The sequence below is a fragment of the Fistularia commersonii genome, chromosome 16, assembly GCF_037954325.1.
Source record: "Fistularia commersonii isolate RoL2024-O1a breed Wild chromosome 16, RoL_Fcom_v1.0, whole genome shotgun sequence".
Taxonomy (NCBI): domain Eukaryota; kingdom Metazoa; phylum Chordata; class Actinopteri; order Syngnathiformes; family Fistulariidae; genus Fistularia; species Fistularia commersonii.
Genome location: NC_141299.1, coordinates 5,324,983 through 5,350,867, shown reverse-complemented (window position 1 = coordinate 5,350,867; position 25,885 = coordinate 5,324,983). Strand labels below are relative to the sequence as shown.

Genomic DNA, 25,885 nt, shown 5'->3' with positions numbered 1-25,885 from the left:
CCGCTGACCCTTTATTGTTTAACAGGAAAACAAACATCCAAGTGAATGCTTTGATTTGAACCCAGGCAGATGCTTACTTAACTTCCTGACTTCATATATCCGCCTCTCAGTTGGCATAGCAACCTCATGTTCAGATGTTCTAGAATATGAAACAGCAGGGGGCGACTGGTGCCTACAAATGTGGCAACAGTTTGGTTTGTCTCGCGCATGCATACACACGCACAGCCACACGCATATACATGCACGCTCACAGGTTTGAATAGAGCACCATCATAAAAGATTGTCATTAGCAGCCATGACATGACCTTTTCTCCAAAGATGCTGCAATGAGTCAGGATTTAGTAAGGTTGCTACCGCTGACTACATTCACAGTTTTGATGAAATAAGAGATAAAGCCTGGTTTCACACATTTTGACAAGCAAATTATCTCAGAATATGGAATGGAGGATTTCCAGATGGCTGAGACTCATAGTGGTTTTAACATATGTCCTGTTTGTGGACATATACGTATATACACACACATATTTTCAGCCGCTTCGAGACAAAAATGTCGAGAATATACCAGCTGTCTGTTTTTGATTCATGCCACACTTTAATAAAGCCAGCAATGCTGATCATTTGATATGCTGTCCCTGTTCATAAGATAACCCTGTCACTCTGTGTGAGGAATGAGGCAATTTGACATTTCAAATTGTGATGTATGGCTGAACTGGTGGCAGTGTCTTAGTTCTCGTTGCAACAATGACTGCATAAAAGCTCAGTAAAAGATTATCTTGCATCCGTATGAACTATTACTCCTACTCCACATTCAATGCTGAAACCAGAATAATGGCTCCTCTCTTATAATGTTCTGACAAATGAAATGCTAAGAAAACGGCATCAGAGGTTTAATCCATGTATTTATACATTTTACAGTTTTATAGCCGTAAGAGGTAATGTTATTAAAACACATTTTAGCTCCAAAAGTTATAATTATTAGCTCTGGCTGAGAACTTTCCACAATTCACCTTCAGAAAAGTTTAGCTGCCTCCCCACTGTTGAATTCTTTTTTTTTTTTCTCGATGCTAAATCGCACCTTTTTTTTACAGCTCATGTGAAGAAACATCTCATCACATGGGAGGCACCAGAACACATCCTACTCCTCTCATCATTCCTCTGCTGTTACCAAGCAACATGATCATATAAAGGCCAAGGGAAGAGAGAGGACAGAGAGAGAACATGTGTGGGTAGAAGAGAAAGAAAGCAAAATAAAAGGATACAGGCAGCTCAAAGTAATGTGCATGAATGTGTTCACACTCACACGCACACACACACACCCTCTCCCTTTCCTCAACTAGGGATCCAGTGTGTGTGCATGTATGTGTGTGTCTGTATGTGTGCCGAAAATGACTTGTAAGGCAAGGTTATGTTTACAGTCCGCAAGATTCTCACATTTTGTGCACCTATTGAGCAAGATTACTAGTGTGTAAAAAATGAAAAGAAAAAAAATCACAGCAGTCCAGCTCGATGGAACAGCAGCTGTGCAGGGAATGACTCTTGAAAGCCCGCCATAATACGATACAATGTTATTTTGTGTAATTACAACCATATCCACTAAAGGTCAGAAGCAAGCTTCTTGTCAAGGTCGTCATGGGAACCCTCTCCAGACTGAGTGACCAGGACTTGCCCTACTTTTCCCCCTAAAACAACTTAGCAAATCGATTAGGCACAAACAGAATCGGTCTGGTTTGTTTGGTTTCGTTTATTTACTGACTTGCTTCTTCAAGTCAGGATAATTAAATTACATTTAGAATTTAAAAATTTGAATGAATCTGTCACAGCAGCACAGTGGCTTTAGATATATGTATATCTATCTAAATATTTGACAGTTAAATAAATTATGATTTATTCTCACATAGTATACATATATAGTAATGTAGATTTCTATGTGATATGATCATTTGTACATATGATTATAAATAGATATGTAGTGAAGAGTATATAAATATGCATGTGTGAGCATAAATCAAATTTTGCTATACATTTTGTTATGGAAAGTCTCAATACTCTTTAAAAATAAATATTGAACAATAAATTCTATGCAGTCCAGCAAATTGTTAAACTATTGCTTAGTGATTTTTTTGACAGTGGTTAAATTCATTTTGCCAAGACAATGTAAAGTATCGCCGACAACTTGTCCACAACATTTGAATAGTTTGCAAACATAAGATGATTCCAACAGTTTGTTAATATACAAACACAAATGAATTATTAAATGTAATCGTATTTCGCACTTTGTGTGCATTTTACAGTAGGGTCTTCACTGAATTGAATGTGCCCTAATGGCTCAAAAGAAGTCATACATATAGAGTATATCTTGATTTCTGAAAATAAATTATTCAAAGAATTTTGAAACTCTTTATTTGTGCCAGGGATGTTTTCTGCCATGACAATCACAGTAAAACATCACAACTCTCGGGAGCCAGAGATTCTTACATAGGCACAGAAAATAGGGTGGGGCAATGAGGGGGGAATGAATCAACAGATTTAGTGTCATCTCAGTCTGGGAGAGGAGCCAATGAATCGACTACCTTAATCCGTTCATCCCTCTCTTCCTCTTCATCCTCCCTCCAGTTTGTGAGTCTGTCTGCCGCCACCCCCTGATTTTACACCTCTCCCCAGCTGTGTTGTTGTTCTCTCATTCAGATTAACGTCGCCTAATGCTTTCTGTTTGTTTGCATGTGTCAGCGGGGGGATTTAAAGCCTCCTGACCACAGCGTCGTTGTGGCCGCAGAACAATTTTTATGTTAGTTCACTTTATCGATTTTTTTCAGCAAATTTTGCCAGATATTTAATAAAAACAGCAAACATGTTTTATACAAACATGATGATAGGAAATCATGTAAATTAATATTGCATACTTTTTATACACAGGTGGATTGTAATGTCGGTCACATCTTTAGACTTCTCTATATACGTGTATAGACTTGTGACAAAGTTTGTCCAGGGATCCAAGGTTGGAACTGAGCCTGGGGTTGGTGAGGTAATAGCAGGGGCAGTGACGGCTTATATCTACATTACAGACAGTTTATGAAGGCATGGGTATCTGTTAATCTGACACTAGTTTCAGGGGGAGAATCAGCACTAATCCCATGACTAGCCTGATAAGTCCACTCATAATAAGACCCCACTTGTGGAGAACGTCAGTAAACACACATAAACAAGTGTGTCTCATCAGACACAAGTAATATGGTCTGGAATGAAAATCAATAAAAGACAGTAAATAGCTTAAATTGCATGTAATCTTTTAGTAACACAAGCATAAAGTCTGTGTTAAATTAGTATTTTGAAGCTTAACAGTTGAAGTGATGGATTAGATTCTGGTCACAAAGACAGAGCTTAAGTGTTTGAGGCTTTATAAACAGCAATGTCAATCAAAGATATACATTATTTGGCAAATGCATTTTTACAATACAGACTGAAACTATTTGTTTCCCATTCACATCTGTTTGAATCTAAAGGGAACGAGTCATGCTCATATTACAGTTATATTGGAGGGAAGATATGACTCTTACAATGTATTTTGTTTGCCCACTGTATGATGATGAGGCTTTAAAAATTAAAATAGTTACCATATAGATAACTTCATTTTTTTTTTTTAATTATTAATGCTATTATCTGGAACCATACAAGCATGTTTGCCCTAAAATGTGGTCAAAATGATCAAAGACCCAGTTTATGTGGGACACCACGTCAAGTACCGGATAATTTTATTGAAATTTAACTTCACATTTATTTCTACTGTAAGTCAGGATATCATTATTTGATGTTATCGGCATGAGTAAGGAGATATATCTGTATTTTTTGCCATTGTGAAATCTGACCTATTGATATTTATGGATGAATAGATTTTTGTTTTCTGTGAGCGTAGATTTTGTTTCTCCTTGTTCTTGAGCAGTTCAGTCATGGTCTTCTGGTTTTTTTTGCTTTCATTATGTTTGCACACATTGTCTGATTCATGTTTTTGTTCCTTCAAGGCTTTTTACTGTCCTCAATGTGGTGTAACACTGCATTTTCATCACACCATACAGTAATACAAAAACAACAAGCCGTCAATCAATCAATCAATCAATCAAATGGAAATCAATACCCCGAAGCTGAAAATGTAGCCCAAAAAGGCCACAGCAGGTTTCATGTTGTCCATTGATCTGCATTAAGAGAGTTAAGGTAGAAGATTGAATTTAGTTTTTCACCTTCTAAGGTGAAACAGTCACAATATTTTCACATTTTCTTTCAATGAAATGAAATGTATTGTACCTTTTATCTTTTATCCATTCTCAGCACTATTGTGAATTTTTCTTTAATTTGGAATGAGTGCACTAAATTGTTTTTACCGCTCCCCCCAAAAATGCAAATGTTTCTAAATACATTTCAGCTTTATTTGGATGCTTTGAAAAAGATAAATCATGCCAACAAAACTGATATTATTTTTAAATTAGTCTTTATAGGACCATTGTTATTATTGTGTCACATTTGTCCACAGTGGACAGTGTTTGTTTTGAGAACGACAAACATCATTGTTTTGAACTGAACCAGAATTCTCAGTGGGGAAAAATTCACAATCTTGAAATAGAAAACACTCCCAGTTTTATTTTGCTTCAACATTACTTTATTGTCATTCGTGGTTTGTGTGTGTGTGTGTGTGTGTGTGTGTGTGTGTGTGTGTGTGTGTGTGTGTGTGTGTGTGTGTGTGTGTGTACATGTGTACTCCACAGCGCCTGTGTGTGTGCGTAGAGAGTGAAGAACACGGAGGACGGGAGGTGAGACGGGTAAGCCTTCTACTTGTAACAGAGTTAGTTGGGATTAGGACATGTATCTGTGGGATCAGGCTGAGTTAGTGGGACCGGGCCTCCACCCCATCTGTCCCACAAAGAAATTCATCCTCACTGTGTTCACTCTTTCATTATTTCTTTCCTGTCTGTCAGTGTTCTCAGTTCTCTTTAATGTGTTTGTTTCACCTTGAAACTCTTCACTCCAGGTTCATGTCTGGCTGGAGGCTCCCCGTGCAGCAGCTCCCGTTACATCACACCACCTCACCTTTAAAGCCTCTCAGGGGATAAAAGCTAAAGGATATCAAACAGGGTTAACACGATGACAAAGGGGTCAGCTTCCCATTGACAGGCGTTTCGGGTGCTGTTGGGATGTTTAAGCTGAAGCTTAAAGAGTCATTTTCTCAGATACATATTTATCCCATATCTTACATAGTTTGTGTTCTTTGAAGTCTCATCTTAAACCAGGGGTGGACAATAATTTGGCTGGCGGGCCATGTTTCTTGTTTAATTTTTATGCGCAGGCCAACTAAGTATCTTGTAATCTGACATGATGAAAATTGCAATTTTATTATTATATTTTTTGGCATTTTATTTCAACTTTAAAATCATTAATGATCATTATATAGCATTATTTTGTATGTAATCATCTACACAAAATTGAACAAAAGTTTAAAAAAAAATAGTTTCCAAATTCAATATTGATTGTGAATGCTTATTAAAATATTCAAAGGAAATAGTTTGGCACCCAGGATGTGGTCCGCGGGAAGCAAAATGCCCGGGTCTGTCTTGAACAGTCAAACCAGATCAGGTTAAACTGAGCTGATTCAACTTTGACAACAAACAGCCCATGTACGTTTACCAATTTATGTGCCCTTGATTTTAAATAGGCAGCGGTTGGTTCTCCTGCATCAAAGTGAAATGGTTTCTCATTTTATTTAGACAGGGTCTTCTACATGTGGAGTCTACATGCCTCCCCCTCCCCCTCTTGCCTGGGTGGGTTTTACTCCAAATTCTCTGGTTTCCTCACAAAATCCATAATGAAACTGAGGACTAAGTTTTACATAGCTGTGAAAAGAGTCACTGGTTATATATCTCTTAATGTGGTCCTTTCATTGACTGGTGACAAGATTGACCCCAAGCATCCCCAAGACTAGAGAGAATGAATGAATGATTTTCAGCGTCATTCAAATTCTAAATGAGCAACATAAATAAAATAGAAAATGAATTAATTATTTTAAGTTAAGTCCAAATTATTCATTGTTTATTATCGATATAGCATTTCCAAAATATCTGGGGGATTTAATGTTTACAAGCAGATGGGCTCAATTTGACCTTAGAGGACAAAAAAGTGCATGGGCGAGATAGAGCACATATGGTGATTAAAATTTACTTGTGATTTTTGCTCATTTGCTTTGGGCAGTAATAATTCATACGATTTTGATTTATCCATTATGTGCAACCAAGCCATTAAAAGCCACACTTTTTATGTTTGTGATGTTGCTAAACCAGGACAGTGTACTAATGTATGGTAATATATACACCACTTGAGACACACTGTGCATAATTTTTTCTCATAATTGCCCAATATAAGAGTGTGAGCCCAAATAATCTAACAAAATTCAAGTCATGGTGAAATACAGGAGATAAAGCCATCCTCATAAAGACTGATAATTGTCCAGGTACATACCATTATGGGATCTTGTCTATAGAGTTGTCCTGGCAAAGTTGTCGATATACCAATCACAGATTTCATTATTTCATTTAAAAATAAATAAATGAATTTATCAACAATAATGCATGACCTACGGCACAGTTTTTTAGACAACTTTAGAACGACAGCACAATGAGCTTTAACTGACTGGTAACAAGGACTGAATGAGATGCGAGTGTGTGTGTGTTTGTGTGTGTGAGGCTAAATCACCTCCTCTCCCACAGAGTCGGTATTGTCATTCACGGACAGATTTTGGTCAAACTTTTTTAATTCAACTACTATTACCTCATTTAAAAGTATAATGTCAGGAGACAGTAGGCTGTCATAGCTTGGAAACATGTACCATATAACGGAACACATAACAGGAAACACCCGCTGGTTTAATCCAAACTTAATCCAAACTTATATAGCATACAAATATCCATACATATTTAAAAATACACATATCCCCCCACAAAAATCTGACACAGAACAGATTTGAAATTATTTTATTAATAATTTCATTCATAATTCCAAATTTTCCACCCTTTGTCACAACTTTAAAAAGCCTGAATTATTTCAGTATATTTCTTGGAAAAAAAAAAAAAAGTTGGAATGGAATAGTCTTGGAAACTCCACACCTGCAAATGAGGTATGCTGAGATGTGTGTAGCTGCAGATGCAGAAGGGACAGTGGTGTGTTTTGCATGAAAAATGAGGTAAGTTCCTCTGTGTCCCTGCCTCTCTTTGTCCCTCACCCTCACTGGAGGCCCTGTTAGTTTAGCTGTTAATCTTTCTGCGGAAGCAGGAATGATGGGGAGATAGAGAGGTTAAAATAGAGCAAGAGGAAGAGAAACTGAAAGAATGGAATAGAAACTACCTAAAAAAAAAAGTCGGAATGTTTATTTTACTCACTATGTTTCAGGGGGGAGTTTTGCTGAAAATGTTGAATGAATTAATTAATGTTGAGTGAATAAAAATAGCAGAATCCTGTCTGAGCAGCAGTTTTCTCACGAGTCAGCACGTCTGTGTATCTTAAAGGTTGTATTTACTGCCCGAACAGATTTGCCAAGATTCTATTTACTTACTGATTCCTCAACGAGACACCATTAAGACACCAAGACGCTCAGGATTAACATGTTTAGCTTTTAAGGAGTATTGAGAATTGCTTGTTATGCATTTTTCCACCGGGTGGGCTTACAGTGGGCATAAAAAAAAAACAATCAATGGACAGAAGTTTAATTTGTTCAGGCACGGTTGTGGAAGACACAGGGGGTTCCAATTTGTAAGAACATAAACAACACTCTTTGTAGATAAAAATGTTTTTGAGAGACTTCTATTATTCTCTCTGTTTACTATCAGTTTGGTTTGATCAAATTCATTGTTTATTCATGCAAATACACACCTTCTCAAACCAAGATAAGAAATTCAAAAATAAAGTGATGAAGAAAAAGAAAAATGGATGAAAATGTTGATTGGCAATACTGTATTTGTCTAATTTAATTAAACTTCTGTTGATTATAATGCATTATGAATTACACAGACAAGAAGGCAAATAAATAGTGTGTCTAAATAAATAGATAGACAATTAAATTTTTTCTCTCTATGAACAAAATGTCATTTATGCTGGTAATACAGTCCTATTTTTTTATAGTCACAGCATTGCTAAAGCAGTAGCTCTTTCATTGGAAGACAAATTGCACATTAAGTCTCGGAGGTCTCCAAGCAAAAAAGCAGCAGCTCCTATAATAATTATATTATATTCTGACATTTCAGCTATCTCATGGACATGATATTTTCTTATCTGCCCCCAAATCAGATGTGTTTTTGATGCACAATAAGACTCTGATATTCCTGATCCATCATTTATTGATCTCATTTGCTCTATTATTGAAAAGATAGCTTGAACACACAGTTTAAATTTCTCTATTACTGTTATCTGTGTGACAACCAGGTTATTGTTGACAAACCAAGTATTCATACTGTGAAGGAAAGATTTTAAAGATTTATTTGTGTGTGGGTGTGTGTGTGTGTGTGTGTGGGTGTGAAACATCTCATCATACACTTTGCTCAGTAGCTCTGTGTGTCCACTGCGAGGCACCCCAGTGTCAACAACCCAGCAGAAATGCACAACTGTCAAGACTGTTTTACACAATGAAGTGACAGAAACTGAGTATAAATTAGTAAATATGCATGAAAGAATAAGGCCTTCAGCGATGAAATGTGTTTTAAAGTACTTGGATCTTCAAAACCAATTACTTAAAGGTCATTTTTTGGGGTTTACACGAATACCAATACCATGAGCTCACAAGGATTACAAGAATTAATATTTTCTGGCATTCGTGATTAACGCTATAGTCACACCGTTCTCTCGAAAATAAAATCAAGAGACTATGTTGTGTTTTATTACCATGCATCGGGAATTGATCATTCTATTATAACTGGGTGTAATGCAACAACGGACCAAAAGAACAAAAAATGGCAAAAATGAATAATTTTAGATACTGATGAAAAATTAAAATGTCAAGAGGGAAAAGCACAAAAGAAGTTAAAGGAAAATCACCTGTTAAGTGTTTTTTCCAGCAGAAATAATGGCCCGGTGTCATTTCTCACCAGTTTTACAGCATTTGTGAGAAAATTAAAAGAAATTTGCCCTGATCTACATATTTATTCAGCAATACTTTCACCAATGCTGAACATTAAAACATTCTTGTGTAAGTCAGACTGACAAGTTAATTCATCCAGCTAATTCTATCATTCATTTAGCCAGTGTTGAACCAATAACAATTTATCCAGCTAATTAATACTCAAAGGTGTACTTTGCCGATCCAATTTTTTTAAATTATAAATGAATCGAATAAAGCGAGACACTGCAAGTGGAAAAGAGAGACAGAAAGAGACATTACCAGAGAGAAGGGACAAGCCTGTCAACCATGAGAGGGGGATACGGGGGAGGGGAGGGGGGTTGTTGCAAACAGGGATTTGCAGCAGAGGGGAAAGAAAGAAAGGGGGCAGTGGCACTCAGTGACAGAGTGCTACACACACTCACATACCCACACACTCACACACTCTGTTTCCTCTGTGTCTCTCCCAACGTGTCAGTCAACCAGTCAGTTGATTATTTGGATGTGTGTGTGTGTGTGTGTGTAGAGGGAATGATGAAAAGTGCTCCGAACCATCCTTTACCTCTATGACGAATGGTAAGTTCAGCTCATTCACTTTGACCGTTTCTCTCAAGTCCGGCCTTCAGCCGGGCCCACTCTCATTCTACTTTTTTCTCTTTCATATGTGCTTGTGTGTGCGCGCCGCTCGTTTCGGCTGCCTTTTTTTTTTTTCTTTTTTCTTTTTTTTTTTGTCATGACTCTGGTCCAGAGCCAGATTGAGGCCTCCATGGAGCCTCGTCACTGTTTGCTTTCTTTTACAATCCATTTCGAGCCACAGGGGGCAAAACTAATGAGCCGTACTGCAGAGGTCCAACTCAAAGGTGGATTTTTAATTAGATGTTCTTTTTAATCATAATACCAATTATACTTGAAGGCCTGTAATTAATGCTGTCGCAGAACTTAACTTGAGTCCTCCACATCTTTTTTTGATGTGGTTACCGTTATTGAAAACACTGAACTTTGATATTCTGAGGAGGTCTTTTCAGTTTGTCCAACTATGTATGGACGTTTTGACCTGTTAGATGAATGCTTAACTCACCAAACTGTTAGGACTTTGACATGAAAAATAAGTAACCCAAAAAATAAATTCTGCGAGCGATTCCGATTTCATTTACATGTTCGTCTTTTCATTTGGTTTCTTTTATGGTGCATTTAACGGGACGCCGTACATGAATCTGATCAGAACCGATGAAACATTTTGATGGAATGTGTATTAACATTTCAATTTGGTGAAAACTTTTATTCCTACTCTTTGTATGATAAAAAATGTTTCAGTTTATTGAGAAAGTCTCGGGCTATGGATTAGAGTCTGAACCTGTTGATAATTGGATTTGGTTTGTGAGACTTGTGGATCTTTCTGTCAAAAATGATTAAGCCTGTTGAATTCTTGCGATGCAGTCAGCTATATGGTTAGTTTGCAGATATTTCTCGAACCAGTATGTGGTATGGTTTATATATTATGCTTTGATTTTGTTGATCATCAGAGTGAAATCTGGCTGCCATTTCAAATGAACACAACCATAAAAATGAGAGAAAAAGTCATTGGACTAATGTACCTTAATGAACCAGAGCTATAGTGTTACACATTAGTACTTTATTTCAATGATTATGCTAAAGTGTATGTCATAAGACAGACATTCTCAAGAGACAGAACAAGATGTGCATAAGGATGTACATCAACAAAACAAGCTGTAAACATAGTAAAACATAATGTATATAAAATAAAATATCAAAAAAAGATTTGGACGACTGGTTGAACCGCTTAACTTAGGGAGGTTTTGCTTTTTGTTAAAACATCATTAGATATTCAAACAAAATACCTGTGCTCTGTAAACTAAAATGTTCAAATTTTGAAAACATTCAGACTTGTAAACTTAATTTGACCAGTAGAAAAGGAAGGACAAGAACAGTTTGCTATTTTCTCATAAACTATTTTGTGGTGAGTAAATACAAATTAAGCAAATGATTTCCTTCAAAGTATTGTTTGTTTTTTTTCATTTGTGTTACTTAACTCAATATTTGGGAACAAAACTTAATATCAAGAAATTATATTCACCTGACATTCACTTGAAAGAAAAGAAAATCTGTCAAAATAAATGTAAATTATATGTCAAAGGCACCAAGGTGATTTTACACATTTCAACTGAAATCAAAAGATAATTTGAGAACATTATTCTAAATAATCAGATTATCAAATCTTTGGCTTTTGAAGGTACTTTCTTTAAGGTTTGTTTACTTGTTTGGTTTTTGAATTATTAACAATGTTTAATAAAGTGAGTTAAACCTCCCACCAAAATGGTTTGAATCTCATAGACAACACTGTTATGTCATTCTTTCATTCATGAGCCATCAATCTGACTTACAGTCTTCTTTTTTTTCTTCTCCTCTCCCTCAGAAAAAGAAAGGCAGACACACGAAAATAGTTTGTAGAGGAAACCCATCAGTTTGTGTATCCCCTGACTTCTCCACCTCTGCTTTCTATGAGCCGCACTGAGCGACGGGAGTGGATTTTACAACAATCCTGACAACAAGACAAACCCTGGTGAAGCTCCCGCTAGCAGCCGCAGCAGCAGCAGCAGCAGCAGCAGCAGCAACAGTCACCATGTCTTCCCCCTCCCTTCCCATGCCCTCTCTCCCCCCAAGCCCCCTGGCCATGGAGTACCTAAACGACTTTGACCTCCTCAAGTTTGAGGTAAAACCTGACACTCCCCCCCTTCCTACTCCATGTGCATATCCCAAATCTGGCCTTCCCCACGACCCCTCCAGTTCTCCGTACACCAGCCACCCACCCCAGGACTCCAGTTTGAGCTCCAGCCCCTACAATTCGCTGCCGCCCTCGCCGACACTCAGCGACGCCCACCCGCCACCTTCAGGCTCTTCTTCCCTGTCTTCATCCTCCTCTTCCATCTCCTTCCCCCTTTCCATCTCCAACAGTTTCACCTCTGGTATGAGCTCAGGCTCTCAGGGGAATGTGGAAGGCAGTCCGGTCCACGGAGGGCCTCAGGGTCCGACCCCAGCTTCCCTGGAGGATCTAATCTGGCTGGCAGCTCTGCAGCAGCAGTTTGGAGGTGAAGTGACAGGGCCTGCCACTTTGCTAGGAGCCTTAGGAGGGGTGCCAGAGAGGGGCGACAGAGAGCGGGGGCCCGTGAACGGCTTCCTGGGTTGTGAGGATGCCGTGGAGGCTTTGCTAAACTCCGCTGCTGCGGCAGTCAGCTCACAGGTAACGTCTGTTGTTATATTCACGAGTTAAAGCTTTCGGAGAATTTACCCGATTTCGCGAAAAGGATGAGATAGACCCATCGATATCGTCTCATCATTTATTAAAACATCAAAAATATTCTCTGATGCGGTGAATCCACAGATCACAATATACACATGAGAGGGATTTGGTCTTTTGCTCTTTTATCTCATTACTTTTTATCGAGGTTAGCTTAACGTATTCCATCAGCGGGAGATCTCTCGCTTCCCAAAACAGCACAGATAAGAAAGGGGCATTTCCCTTTTCAATTGACGAACTGTAGGGAGGTATAATATTTGCATGGCCTATTTATCTGTTTGCTGTTTGGTGATGAAAGAATCTTTGCTGTCACTTCACCCTGTTTCTCTCCCCGCCCTGACAGTTCCCAGGCCTGTCACAGAACTCAAGCAGCAACCTGGGAGACTCGAGCAGCGACAGCGGAGGTGACGTCTCCTGCTCCAAAGGGGCAGACATGTGCCATCGCCCTCTTGTCTTCCTTTCGTCTGCACCGCCCTCACTCACCAACACCGCCCCCACCTCAGCTCCGTACCCGCAACAACTCAGCCCTCAGGGCCGCCTTCATCCCCACCAGCATCACCATCATCAGCACCACCTGCATCATCCCATGCATGGCAATCATCACCATCATCATCACCCACAAGTCAACCAGGTACATAGAGCAACAGCTGTGGACGGCGAGAGAGAGAACGCCGGCATTAGAGGGCTGAGCGAAGGAGAGAGGGATCGTACAATGAAGGATTAGGATTAGGACATTAGGACCTGTTTAATAATATCTGTTCCCATATGAAGTACAACTTCAAGTATCAGGCTCTGTATGACAGCCAAAAGTGCTTTTGAATCTTGATTTTGCTCTTGCATAACATGAAACGTATCATAAAGGTATCTACGCGTGACATATCCAAACATGCTCCGTTCACGCAACCTCATCTCGTTTGGTCGCTTCGGGGATTTACTCTTTAAATTAGTGTTATGGTTGGAGGATTCCACAAACATATGAATGGCCTGACATGATCAGCGGAGAGAAAAAAAAATCATAAAAGTATATAATTCAATTTGAAGTGGTGCATAAACATTTCAACTGGTGCTCCGGTTGATTGGGATGTCTGGGTAGATGAGCCGTATATGGAGCACAGTGTGAGATTATCATAATATCTGCTATTATTGCTGTGCTTAATCCTGATAACTGTCACCCACACTCAGTCAGATTAAATGACAGATTATGGACATGTGCTGCCTGAATGTGCCAACCCCCCACAGACAAGCATCCCCTCCTCACCCCTACCCAGCACACACACACACTCACACACACACAGAGAGAGAGAGAGAGAGAGAGAGAGAGAGAGAGAGAGGGAGATAGAAACACATGGTCTTGTTGCAGTATTCACGTGTTCACATGTGCACCATATTACACCCCAGTCATCACCAGCATGTGTCTGCATGTAAATGAAAACTAACAAACAGCATATTCTTACTGTTTGTGTGTGCATGTTTGTGTGCGTGTGTGTGTGTGTTTTCTCCATCTGCCAGCAATGCGGGGTGAACGAGCGCTTTTCCGATGAGCAGCTGGTGAGCCTGTCGGTGCGGGAGCTGAACAGACACCTACGGGGCGTCAGTAAGGATGAGGTGGTGCGTCTTAAGCAGAAGCGTCGCACACTGAAGAACCGCGGTTACGCGCAATCCTGCCGTTACAAACGACTGCAGCACCGACACGCTCTGGAATCCGAGAAACACGTACTCACGCAGCAGGTACACGCGTAAAAACCTGCAAACGCTCTCCTCCATTGCCATTACTAAATGTTCGTCTAACTCTATAAAGTTCAACTTCAACCAGCCTGCTATGGCACCAATTTTGGGGGCTTGTTTGTGTTACCTCTCATGCATTTAATATCAAAGTGAAAAAGGATCCCAACTATTAATAAAGTTCATCTGGTTGACTCTTTTCACTCTTTAAATATGGTGTTTTATTTTACTCAATCGTAACTGCTTTGGACTCGTGATGCTGCAGTCTAGATAAAAAGTTAAAAAAAAAAAACAATTCTTTGGGTCTTTTATTTGTACACTTATGTCATTAAATCATATTGTGAAGTGAGGAAAAAGAAACCCAAATACTTTTAACAGCAGAAACAAAAATGAATGTTACCCCCCCCCAAAAAAAAATTGATGGATTCCTCTGCTTGCATTAGAAACGGAACCTCAACAACACAATACGCAAACCATTTGACAAAGGCAAAGTAATACATGTGGAAACGCATGGTGACCTATGAAAAGAGACCTTTATCGAAAAAACGTCCGAGACCAAATGTGACCTTAAATTGGGCAAAAACACACGTAACCTAACACCAGGACCAGCCCCAGAGGCTGAAGTGGATTTAGAGGGGAGGTCAAGCAGACAAGGGATGGAGGACAATCACCATGATGAGGCCACAGTGTTATATAAGATCCCAGGTGATTGTGCCCACCAGGGCAGTCTAGTGTAAAACACAATGTCAAGAGTCCATATTACCTTGTTTTTTTTTTTTTTAGTTAACACTGCCATTAAATTTTAATAAATCTTTGACAAGTGTACTGAAAACAGATGACGTCCCATTCATTGTTTTGGATCCTGCCCCTCAGTCAGTCTGAGTACATCACTGTCTCCAGGAATGTTCTTGTCAGTATATAGGACAAGACATAAATACTCATATTTCGTTTCTATATATTCTCCCATATGTGCAGTGAGTACAACAAATTAAACAGTTTTCTTATCTTCCTTCTCAGCTGGAGCAACTACAGTGTGAGCTGACTCGCGTACTGCGGGAGAGAGATGCCTACAAGGCTCGCTATGAGAAACTTCTCAACACAAACCATGGTACTGGTGAAGCCCCACCACCTCACACGAGCAACCCACCCTCCCCACCCCCAGACTACTTTCTCTGAGTTGAACACACAGTTGGGGGGCAGAAGAATAAACAACAAGACCAGCCAACATGGAGCAATCAGTGATGAGTAATTAGACTTGAGGAAGAAAGTATGCATGTGTATGTGTGTCCAGTGTGTATGTGTGTGTGTGTGTGTGTGTGTGTGTGTGTGTGTGTGTATGTGTGTGTGTGTGTGTGTGTGTGTGCATGCGTGTGTGTTTGAGGAGGCGCAGGCAGATTTGGGCCTTTACAACTGTGAAATCCACCCCTGGGTGATAAAAGAAAAACTCCATTTCTAGGTTTAAACTAGGCTCTGGGCTGCTTCTTGGACTCTTACTTCACTGTGAATGATAGTTGCACTTCCAGATAATTTGCTTGGGGTATCAGTGCAACAGTGGACAAAACACATAAACACTTAAAACAATGCATTAACACCTTTGATAGTCCCTGACACTGCTGAGCATTTAATATGTAATATTATCTAGTTAATATACCTGCAATGTACTCTCCAAATGAGTGGCTGAGGCTCAAAATGTAGTGTTTTTGTTTGGTTTTTTTTATAATAAGCTGCTAAAAGTGCAGAGGTCTGAGTAGTGCAGTGGTGCTGGATGTGAAGTGGTATGGGCTTTGGTAAAGTATCCATGGCATGCAGTTGTATTTTCCAGCTAATATTTCACAGTTGCCTACCAAAGTGTTTCAGCTCACCAAGACATGTTATTCTTTGTAAAATGAATAATCACAGATTAAAGAATGTACAAGGATACCTTTCATGGGAATCTTTCAGTGATTGTGCTAAATGAATACTGAGAGCTTACCCCTGTGTTTAGTGATAAAAAGAAAGGAAAGAAAGAAAAAAAATCTACCTTCTGCTAGCTGGAAATGGCACTTTTCTGTCATTTAAAGTTACAGAGATGTCTTGCTGTTTGCTCTGAATCATGTGTTTTTACTGGGGATGTACCGATTCAACTGCAACACGCCAGTGTTCGCAAGTGTTTGCCACCTCGACTCATCAGCCCGTCGATGGGCAGTCACTGACGGAAATGGCTGAATGTTTGATAAACTCACTTAAAAGACACAACGCAGGCCTGAAACTGTAAACCACTGAATTGTGTACCATTTATTTTCAACTTCCATTTGCACAAACGAGAGAATGGAAACAAGCCAAATGATATCCAACTAGTGTAACCCATTATTATTTAAAAGAAATGTAATTTGTTCTAACATCCGTTCTTGAACTCCGCAAATTGGTGCATCCCTAGTTTTTACATACAAAGAGCTAGTGGTGGCGTGCTGAACTTAAGCAACTGCATATACAGAAAGACAAAGTAACACATTAAGTGTGACATGATTTGTGTGGTTGTGTCCAAATCTCCAGGCTAGAGAAGCTATTATGGGGTAGATTGAAGATCTACGTAAGGTACGATCACCATATTAATGCAATATGTGGCACCACAGAGCTGGTCGCTGTGGACTTGGGTACTGTGGACGCAACAGAATTATAATGGTGCAGGGATAAAAATGCAAAAAAAAAAAAAAAAAAAAAAAAAATCTTCATGGAGACAACATCTTAAATGTCCCATGAGTCATTGCCAGGGTTTATGCATTAGAGTTATTTTATTTATTTTCTTTGGATGTAGTTTAAATAAATTGTTCTTTTATTTATTCATTTATTTATTCAGTATTTATTCATTGTTTAATTATGTACTGATTCTAATTTGACTCCACTGGTTTTATTCCATTAGCGTGTATTTTTACTTTCCTACAGTATATTATTTTATCCACTTGTGATTAGAATTAACATTACAAAATGATGGCCATTATCGAGGTTTCCTACTCTTACTGTAGTGTGGTTTCATATGCATATGAAATAAACTTTACGTACTCTACACTGCCTGGAGCTATGTGGCATTTTATGTGCGCGCTGCACACCGGTGTTAACCTCATCTCTTCTCCATTCCCATTTTTAACCATCACCGGCTGTCAGACTTCTGCAGGCCTTTTCACTGTGACTCGCCCTGCAGCCCCACACCCTGCTCCATTCCGCTTTATCTCTGTCCCTCTATAGTGAAGCAGTGACCCTGGGTGTGCACTGTTTGGGATGACCTCATCTTCAGCTCTACCTCCCTCTCTGTGTCTCTCGCTCTCTCTCTGGCCTGTATAATAGGAGCAGGATTAGGGCTATAATAGCGCCCTGGCGGCTCACTGCCGGAGTCTATTGTGGCTTTGTGTGGGTGGGATGCACCATCGCTCTGCGCCACTCATGGCCACACTTACATTCTGACGGACAACATGCCTTAATACACTCCTTGGATTGGGGACAGAAAAGTACTTTGATGAAGATAATTTGTCCCAAAAGGAAGAGATCATGTGTGTCTTCTGATGAACAAAAAGGGGAGAGACAATGAAATTATTTGTGAATTTAAGGGAAACGCCTGCCTGTTTGAATAGAAACAGTCAGATCAGAAATCTAAACATATCTCCCATAGTACTAACAGCATAAAAAAGGATATATTTTTGTGCACGCACAAAAATCTTACACTCGTGTGATCACTAACTTATTCCGCAAATTTCTGCGGGAACACCGGTGTCATGCTGCCCCCCAGCGGCGAGTTTTAGCTTCCAATCCTCCTTCCAAAAGGTCAGCAAGTGGGAGCATCGTGACACGGAGCATCTCCACGCATCACAACCTGCGCGCATCCGCAGCAACGCACTGTCTCTCCTCTCTCAGCAGCAAAGTCTCCTCTCTGTATATTAAAACACAGGAGGTGGGGATATTTTTATTCTTTTTCTTTGTTTATATTAAAAGACTTAAAAGTCAGTAGATTCCGGTGGGTGACTCAGTGCTGATGAATGAGCTGGAGCTGGTCCCCGACCCGCACAGATAAAGAGGGAGAGTTGGAAGGGAGGAATAAAACGAGGACGAGCAGAGAGACTGCAGGAAGGAGGCGGAGAGAGAGAGAGAGACTGGCTTCGCTATAGTTGCAGGAGAGACGTGTGACAGGTGAGAAATCACAGCTGGTGGTGGACAAAGTAGTGTGTGTTCATTTAAGATTGAATAAAATTAGATAAGATTTAATCCAGACCTCTTGATTTTAGTTGTCAGATGCCGACAGATGTGCCAGGAGACAGACTCAACATTGAGGAGAAGGCGATTAAGGTAGGAGCCAGAGGATAACAAGTCATCAGTGCTAGTGTGTGTGTTTGTGTGTGCAGCCAAAAATGTTCATTTTCATTTTTGTTCTTGTAGAAGAATTGTTGCCTCTTATAATTGTATGAAAAAAAATCCCCAAGTGTTTATCTCAAAAGAAGGGGCTCATTTTACGGTCACTGTTTTGGGTTTACGCCCACGCCTTGGTGTTTCACTCAGGGAGGTGACGAATACCACTGTCTTGCTCTTGGCGTTCTGACAGTGTGTGATTTGGTTGTTATATTGCGGGGGTGATGTTACAAATCATCTGACAAAAATAGCGAACACAAAAAAGGAGGGGATCTACTGCACATGGAGTTGAAAAAAAAATGCGAGGAAGTGTGTTTGGAGTTCAGGTGGGTGTAGCAGTTGATGTAACAGATGTCGACTCCCACTCTGACCAGGATTGATATATTTTTTATTTGTATCCCTAGAAATTAATATTCTTTCGGTTTTAATCAAGTAAAATCAAAAGTACAAATGCATCTTTCACTGAGGAAATCCTACAGATTTCAGATCAGATTTGCCAGGAATACTAAAACGACTTGATAATGTCAGCATAACATTAGCTTGATAATCCAAACGCCAGCAGTGGAGTTTGCATGGCGAGAAAACACAGTTGAGGTTTGGCCAATGCCAGGCGGAAGATATAGGATTTTTTTTTTTTGGTTTATATCTGATTTGCTGATATGTTATTACCCATCTAGCTGATTCCCGGTTATCAACTCACTGTGTCACCATTTTGTAAATTGTAATTGCTGAATTCATCATGTTCACCAATCTCAATATCCCACAAACAGCTGAAAATAAAATACAGTGCTTCTCCAATTTAACCAAATAAAAAAACAACCAAATATCAGCATTTCACAGCCAGTTTATTTTACAGCAAAAATCTGCCGATATCAACGATTGGCCAAGAGTACAATGAGGAGCCTATACATGGGTAAATACATGGGTATCTACTGAAAGCACTTCATGTCAGGATATGACATTCTCTGGAACGGCATACATACATTTAATCAAATTGGAAAAGGCGAGTATCTCTGGTGCTTCATGAATTAAGCATGAATAAAGCAAATAACACTTCACGTTCTCCTGCTTTCTCTCCCTTCTCCATGTTCTTCTAACCGGGTTCTCTCTTTTATTGTTCTCTACACGTCCTCTTGCATGGGCTTGCTCGGTTCCCCTGCTTAGATTCTCTGTTTTCTCTCCATATTCTTCCGCCCGGGTTCTCTCCATGCTCTCCTGCCTTGGTTTTTTTCCATGTTCCCCTGGCTGGGTCCTCTCCATCCCTCTCATGTCCTCTTGTGTTGGTTCTATATTCCCCTGCCTAGCAACCATATCTCAAGACCTTCCCATTAGAAGTGATGAAAACACCAGAGATTGTTACACCTAGTCCTTTGTCTATATACTGCAAATACAGTGTGTTTATGTATACATGCAATTTTGCACTTACAAGACAATCTTTGAAGACTATTTTGTTTCCTTCAAGAAACATCATATTTGATTCCAGTGCCTTTCGACTATTATCCAGGGACAGCCATGTTCTATGTGTGCTCCTCTCTTCCTCAGTGTGACAGTATGACTCTGACCAGCACCCCCACCATTCGCAGAGGAAGCACACCTCTGCCTATCAAGCATCAGCTCAGACGGGAGGAGGCTGTCAACGATGACTGCGATTGGGCGTCAGGAGCAGTTGGACCTTCTTCTTCACCCATCAGCTTCAGCCCGGCCGTGGACGACACCCTGACCATTGGCATGGACGATAGACACGATGGGCCCTTGAAGATTGCACTGTTGGGTCAGAATGGAGTGGGGAAGTCTTCTCTGGCCATCGCCCTTGCAGGAGAAATGGACAGGACGGCATCTGTAGATTCTGATGGTACAATGCTGTTGCCTTGTTATTTTTTTTCCGAGAGATATAGGGTATAACAAAATTAATAAGTATAAGTAGAAGCATAACAACAACACCAACAATAATAATGATAATGATAATAATAAAATAAAAAAATAAATAAATAAGAAATAATAATAATAATAATAATAACAATAATAATAATAATAATAATAATAATAATAATGATGATGATGATGATAATAATGACGATGATGATTGTGATAATAATAATAATAATAACAATAATAAAATGATAATAATAACAATTAATAGTAATAAAATATAATAGTGACAAAATAATAATAATAATAATAATAATAATAATGATAATGTATTGCAGAGGGGGCCTTCACTGCCTCCCAGTAGATCACAAGGCATGCCCTCATCCTGAGACCTAACTGTTGCCATGCCTGTCTTTAGGTGAGGGTTACATGCGCACAGTCACTGTGGATGACGAGGAGAGCACCATCATTATCTATGACAACTGGAGACAGGTGAGCCAAGCAAGACTTAACAGTTTCCTCTTGAATGTGTGTTTGTTGAAGGACCTGAAGGCTTCCAGAGCTAATGATATTCTGCTGCTTTCCATGCTGCATCTAGTTTATTTTTGTTATACGCAGAATAATAGTGGGTTAAGCTGTTTGATACATAGGAGAAACAACAAGGGCTTCCATAAATAAATCATTGTAAGCGCAAGCAGTTTTCACCGGATTGGGGCTTGCATAAATCGGGATGATACAGGCACTAATTATTGTAAATAAGATGTACTACAGGTACTACTAACTGTCCAAAAAAGGAAACTGATTGAGGAACAGTTATGCATCAAGCAGATATGCACAGGAAGTGTAGCAGCTAGTATACAGACACATACTATCATATTAATGTTTCCCTTATTGAGAAAAGCTGATGCTAGGCTCATAAAAAACTCTGCATCTGGCTGTCTGGGGGAACCTTATTATCAGGTTGTTTAGCACATGTTTTCTTCTTTTCCCTGAAGAGCATTTCCAAAGCATATCTCTGTGTGTGCGTGTGTGCATGCGCTTGTACATGTGCCCACAGAGCAGAGGTGTGAAACGAAACCATCTGTGGAGGATTCCTTTCATTGCAATCACTTGTTTATAACAAGAGTTGTGTCACAGTTATGTCAGCCCTAACCCAAATTTTCTCCCACAGTTGTGGTGATCAACCTCAATTATTTGGGCACAATTGTTGACTTTTATTTGTGGTCAGTATAAATTTTGATGTACAGTGACTGAAACGTCAATAGAACATGGCAGCTGCACGACAGGTCAGTTATCCTTATTCTGATATGTTTATTTTTAGGGAGTTTTATTTCGCTGCTGAATAGATGGTGAATTACAGTTGTTGGAAGAAATTCCTAAATAGATCATTGGCAGTATGAGACAAACCACTCAGTTGTTACTGCTCAGTGCTCTAAATGTGTTATTCTGACAGGTGAATACAGATAGATTTAGACATTTTGGCTAAACTGTTGATGAACTGATTCTCTTTGGAGTTAAATCCTGACCTGGGCCGAATTATTTAGATTTAGCTTTAAGTGAGCATACCAGGTGGAACCTGTTGAAGTAAGGCATCCGCAAAGGAATAAGACAGAGTACTTAACATTGTTTGCCATCTTTTCTATAGAATATTGTGACAGTAGTATGACTAAGGATTAGTCATGTTGTGTCCAAAATTACCTCAAATTCAGTAGAAAAATACATAAAATCATGAAAAATTACCTTAAAGGATAAAAAAAAAAAAAAATCTGAAAAAAACCGTGAAACTTTTATAAGTAAATGAAAAAAAAATCAACTGAAGGATCAATGAATGATCAATTTTGTTTGGGAGTAGTTTATATTGTTTTCCAGAGGGTGCTTGGTTTTTTTGATTTTCTTTAGTTTGTTTTTTTGGTTATTTTTTTGCACTCTAACAGGCTACCCAAGCTTTTATCATTTCTCAGTATTTTCACAGACACTAATGGGCATCTAAATCCATCTGTCCCTCAGGACCTGTCGGCTCTGCAGTGCGAAGTGTGTGTTTTGGTGTTTTCGGTGACAGACAGGCGGAGTTTCCACCGCACTGCTCAGCTCCGACTACTCCTCAGAGAGACTCAGCCACAAACCCCCATCATTCTTGTTGGTAACAAGAGTGACCTTGTCCGCTCCCGTGAAGTGACCTCTCAAGGTAACCACATCTTTCCCCTTCTCAACACCCCTCTTGTTTGTTTTATTGTTCCTTATGATCAGTGCTGACCTTTTTGCATCTTGCCCTGACATTTGGACTGAAAATGTAAATGCCAGTGTTTCTGCCTCACTGTGTTGCGGGAGTAGAGAGGGAGGTCCAGTTACCATAGAAGCAGGGCACTGGCTGTGCAGCCATTACTGTGCTTGCATCCACTCTACACCTCCGAACACAGGGGGCTTGCAGTTTTATCTGGCTTACTGTAATTGCCTTGAGGTGCACACAGGTCAGACAAATGTATTTTACTTTGTCTCTTCATTATCAGTGGATAATGTCATGTGAGGCAGCCCCAACACTGTCCAAATCCCAAACAATGTGATCTTCAAAAACTGTTTGGCAGGTCTAGAACAAAAGATGACTCCCATTCCAGTACTGACTTTTGGGGTCTAAATTGATTTTACACACCTGGTCAGTCAATTTTGGTCTGATCAATGGCTTTCAAGAAAAAAAAAGCTTATATTACTGAATATGTGAAGGAATGAAGATGAATTTTTCATTTCTCATGACAGCTTTAAAAATAAGAATAAACCTTTTCTCAGGTGTGTTAAAACTAAGCCTTTGAATATATAGCTATATGTACCACAAATGTAATAGAACAAATGTAAATGGCATATATTGCCTTGCATTCAAGGCCCCTCTTATTTTTATTCATGCGGCATGATTGCTTTTAACACAGTATATTACTCTGAAATTGAACAGATGTTAGGATGGTATGCAGTGTGTCTTTTCTCCAAAGAAATCTTTCAGGATTCTTTTTTTTTTTTTTTTGCTCATAAATAAAGGCAGCACCACCCTCAGATCTCTACCATGTATGTGATTACTCTTGTATCAAAATCTCACAACAAAATCAATTTGAAGTCATAATACGAAACAAACACAATAAATATTTCCAGCAGACACAGCACAGGTCATTGGACAGATGAAATTTGAAATATGACTCAACCATTTTCAGTATGCGAGTCTGCCTTTTTATCAACTCACCTGCATCGTCTCCTCTGTCAGAGGCCATGTCCAGCGCTGCCCTCTTCAACTGTCTCTATCTTGAGATCTCTGCCTCTTTGGATCACCGGACCCCGGAGCTTCTTGAATGTGTGGTGCGGTTAGCCAGGGGCCAGCCTCCATGGCCCCCCGGGACCAGTGCGGAGGACATGAGCGGCAGCCAGCGTGAAAGCATCACCTCACGTGCAAAACGCTTCCTGTCCAGCCTGGTGCCCCGGTACCCACGGGAGAGGGAAGTAAACAGGTTCCTGAGGCAGAAGTCCCGTTCATGTCACGACCTTGGGGCCTTATGATGATTTTTATGTGTGGATTGTGTGGTAAAAACCAGGAAGTTTAATGTACCACCAAAGTGAGAAAAATGAATTAACAATTATCATAGTGGAAACTAGAAATGATGAACAAGGAGAGCATGACTGTGGTGGGAATAACCTTATAATAATTATGTGCCCTGTGGAGGGAAAAAAATGAATAGGTAATGATTTTATTCACAGATATTTTGTACAGATGATTAGAAGAAAGAGAAGATTGAGTACTGTCGTAGACCATGTGTAAATAACCTGCAGTAGTAATATTACATCATCATAGCTTTGAGAATTCAATAAATTCTTTTTTTGAGTCTTGAGAAAGTCATTCCACACATGCTGTGGGGTCTGGTACAGGAGTTGTCACAACAATTAGGGAATCAAAATGACATTTAGTAATGGTGCAAGTCCAGAATATACCCATGACCAACAATATTTAGGGCGCCATTAGAGGGATGGGCTGCACTGGTGATTCAAATTTTGATGATTTTCACTTACGTGTCCGTTTGAACAAGCTAGTAAAGAAAGGTTTAGCTAAATAATTGAACATACAGAGAACAGCTAAGAAAGGAAAGGGCAAATTATTGTGTATTGAGTGATTGTTGCCATGTTACTGTTGCCAAGGAGACTCGGAATCACTAAACTTGGTCCATTTCATCTTAAAAGCCACCGCTCAAGTATTTATATTGCATTTTGACTGAAAGAGAGGAGGATAAAAGCTGAGATCCACACAATAAAATCATGTTTTTTGACAAAAAAATACCAATCCTTTCAAATGCAGAGGATATTGTCTTGTATGAGCCTTTGCACTCATCTGCAGCACTCTGCCATCAGCACTTCCATCCTCCCACTCCCACCCACATGTGAACAAAGATTTGGCACATCGCAGGTCATTATATCCATCATTTGTTATCGAAAGGAGCGCTTCACCATAATCGAGCTGAAAAAATATAATGGTTGCATGATATTCTGACTCATTCTGTTGGCCTTGAGAAGCTGCAAGTGATTTAAAAGTGAGGACTTCTCGCTTGTCAAAACAAGTGCAAATGGCGCCCTCTAGTGGCTGAGAGGTTGCCTTCAATTCAACAAATAAGGTTCAGCGGCAAAAATTAGGATTTTCATCATTGTTGACACTTCATGGGGTCATACAATGGAACTTCAATCAATACAATTGTGAAATGCACATACACATGCTGCAGGTCATTTGCTTGCCACAGCAATGTAATTTGCATTATATATTTTTTTTCAACTTGAACTTTGACATACTTATTACTTTCTGTCATCAAGTGTGATCAAAAGCATTCTGTACTGATCAAGATTTCAAAGATTCTGAGATTTGCATCTAATTTTTTCACGCAAACCCACACATTTCCCCTACAATAAACATAAACCAATCATACACACACAGAAATAACAGATGAAATGGTTCATATACAATAAATTAACAAAAGATCATGAGACAATAGACAATTTAGTGTGAAGGTTGCTTATATAAAATTCCTGACCAATCTACCTGACCAAAACCTCTCCAAAAATGTTAACAAAAAGGTATTTTTTTAAACCAGGCTCCAAGGCTTAATCAAGTGTAACGGAATTACATAAAAATTTGACTCTATATTGGAACCCTGGCATGACAGAGGAGATGAACAGAATGTCTACTTGGATCAGTTACTGCCGCTCTGGCTGCGGTGACTTTTTGAATTTTAAAATAAGATATTTCTAAAACTTGCAAGCTATTGTAGACCATTTTCAGGAGGTTTCAAGCATATTATTCCATAAACAAGAATTACATTGGTTTGGGTCAATCTGATGTAATGCCATCTCCTAATACTTTAAGAGAAGAAAAATTCTCAATTAAAAAAAAAAAAAAAAAAAAAAAAGGTCCAGTGTCAGTTCTGTCACACAGCATTGTCCCTATTTTGAGAAGCATTAAAATC

General features: G+C 39.3%; 2 protein-coding genes across 2 annotated transcripts; both read left to right on the top strand.

The window, feature by feature from the left end:
• The first annotated feature begins 9,368 nt into the window (after positions 1-9,368).
• On the top strand, positions 9,369-15,563 carry nrl (neural retina leucine zipper). The gene is made up of 5 exons (XM_086161778.1): positions 9,369-9,700; positions 11,559-12,383; positions 12,784-13,071; positions 13,950-14,168; positions 15,180-15,563. The coding sequence occupies exons 2-5, from the start codon at positions 11,766-11,768 to the stop codon at positions 15,336-15,338; spliced, it is 1,284 nt and encodes a 427-aa protein (XP_086017904.1). The 5' UTR covers positions 9,369-9,700; positions 11,559-11,765; the 3' UTR covers positions 15,339-15,563.
• A 2,451-nt stretch (positions 15,564-18,014) lies between these two features.
• Positions 18,015-25,807, top strand: LOC147225644 (GTP-binding protein REM 2-like). Its single transcript, XM_086162166.1, has 6 exons — positions 18,015-18,320; positions 18,416-18,476; positions 20,079-20,388; positions 20,824-20,897; positions 22,413-22,590; positions 23,650-25,807. The coding sequence occupies exons 2-6, from the start codon at positions 18,423-18,425 to the stop codon at positions 23,937-23,939; spliced, it is 906 nt and encodes a 301-aa protein (XP_086018292.1). The 5' UTR covers positions 18,015-18,320; positions 18,416-18,422; the 3' UTR covers positions 23,940-25,807.
• Positions 25,808-25,885: the final 78 nt, after the last annotated feature.

Bases quoted from the DNA above. Each gene is read 5' to 3' on its own strand.
- nrl (XM_086161778.1), top strand. From the start codon at position 11,766: ATGTCTTCCCCCTCCCTTCCCATGCCCTCTCTCCCCCCAAGCCCCCTG. The intron at 12,384-12,783 runs GTAACGTCTGTT...CCGCCCTGACAG, and splicing joins CTGCGGCAGTCAGCTCACAG to TTCCCAGGCCTGTCACAGAA. The intron at 14,169-15,179 runs GTACACGCGTAA...CTTCCTTCTCAG, and splicing joins AACACGTACTCACGCAGCAG to CTGGAGCAACTACAGTGTGA.
- LOC147225644 (XM_086162166.1), top strand. From the start codon at position 18,423: ATGCCGACAGATGTGCCAGGAGACAGACTCAACATTGAGGAGAAGGCG. The intron at 18,477-20,078 runs GTAGGAGCCAGA...TCTCTTCCTCAG, and splicing joins TTGAGGAGAAGGCGATTAAG to TGTGACAGTATGACTCTGAC. The intron at 20,389-20,823 runs GTACAATGCTGT...GCCTGTCTTTAG, and splicing joins GGCATCTGTAGATTCTGATG to GTGAGGGTTACATGCGCACA.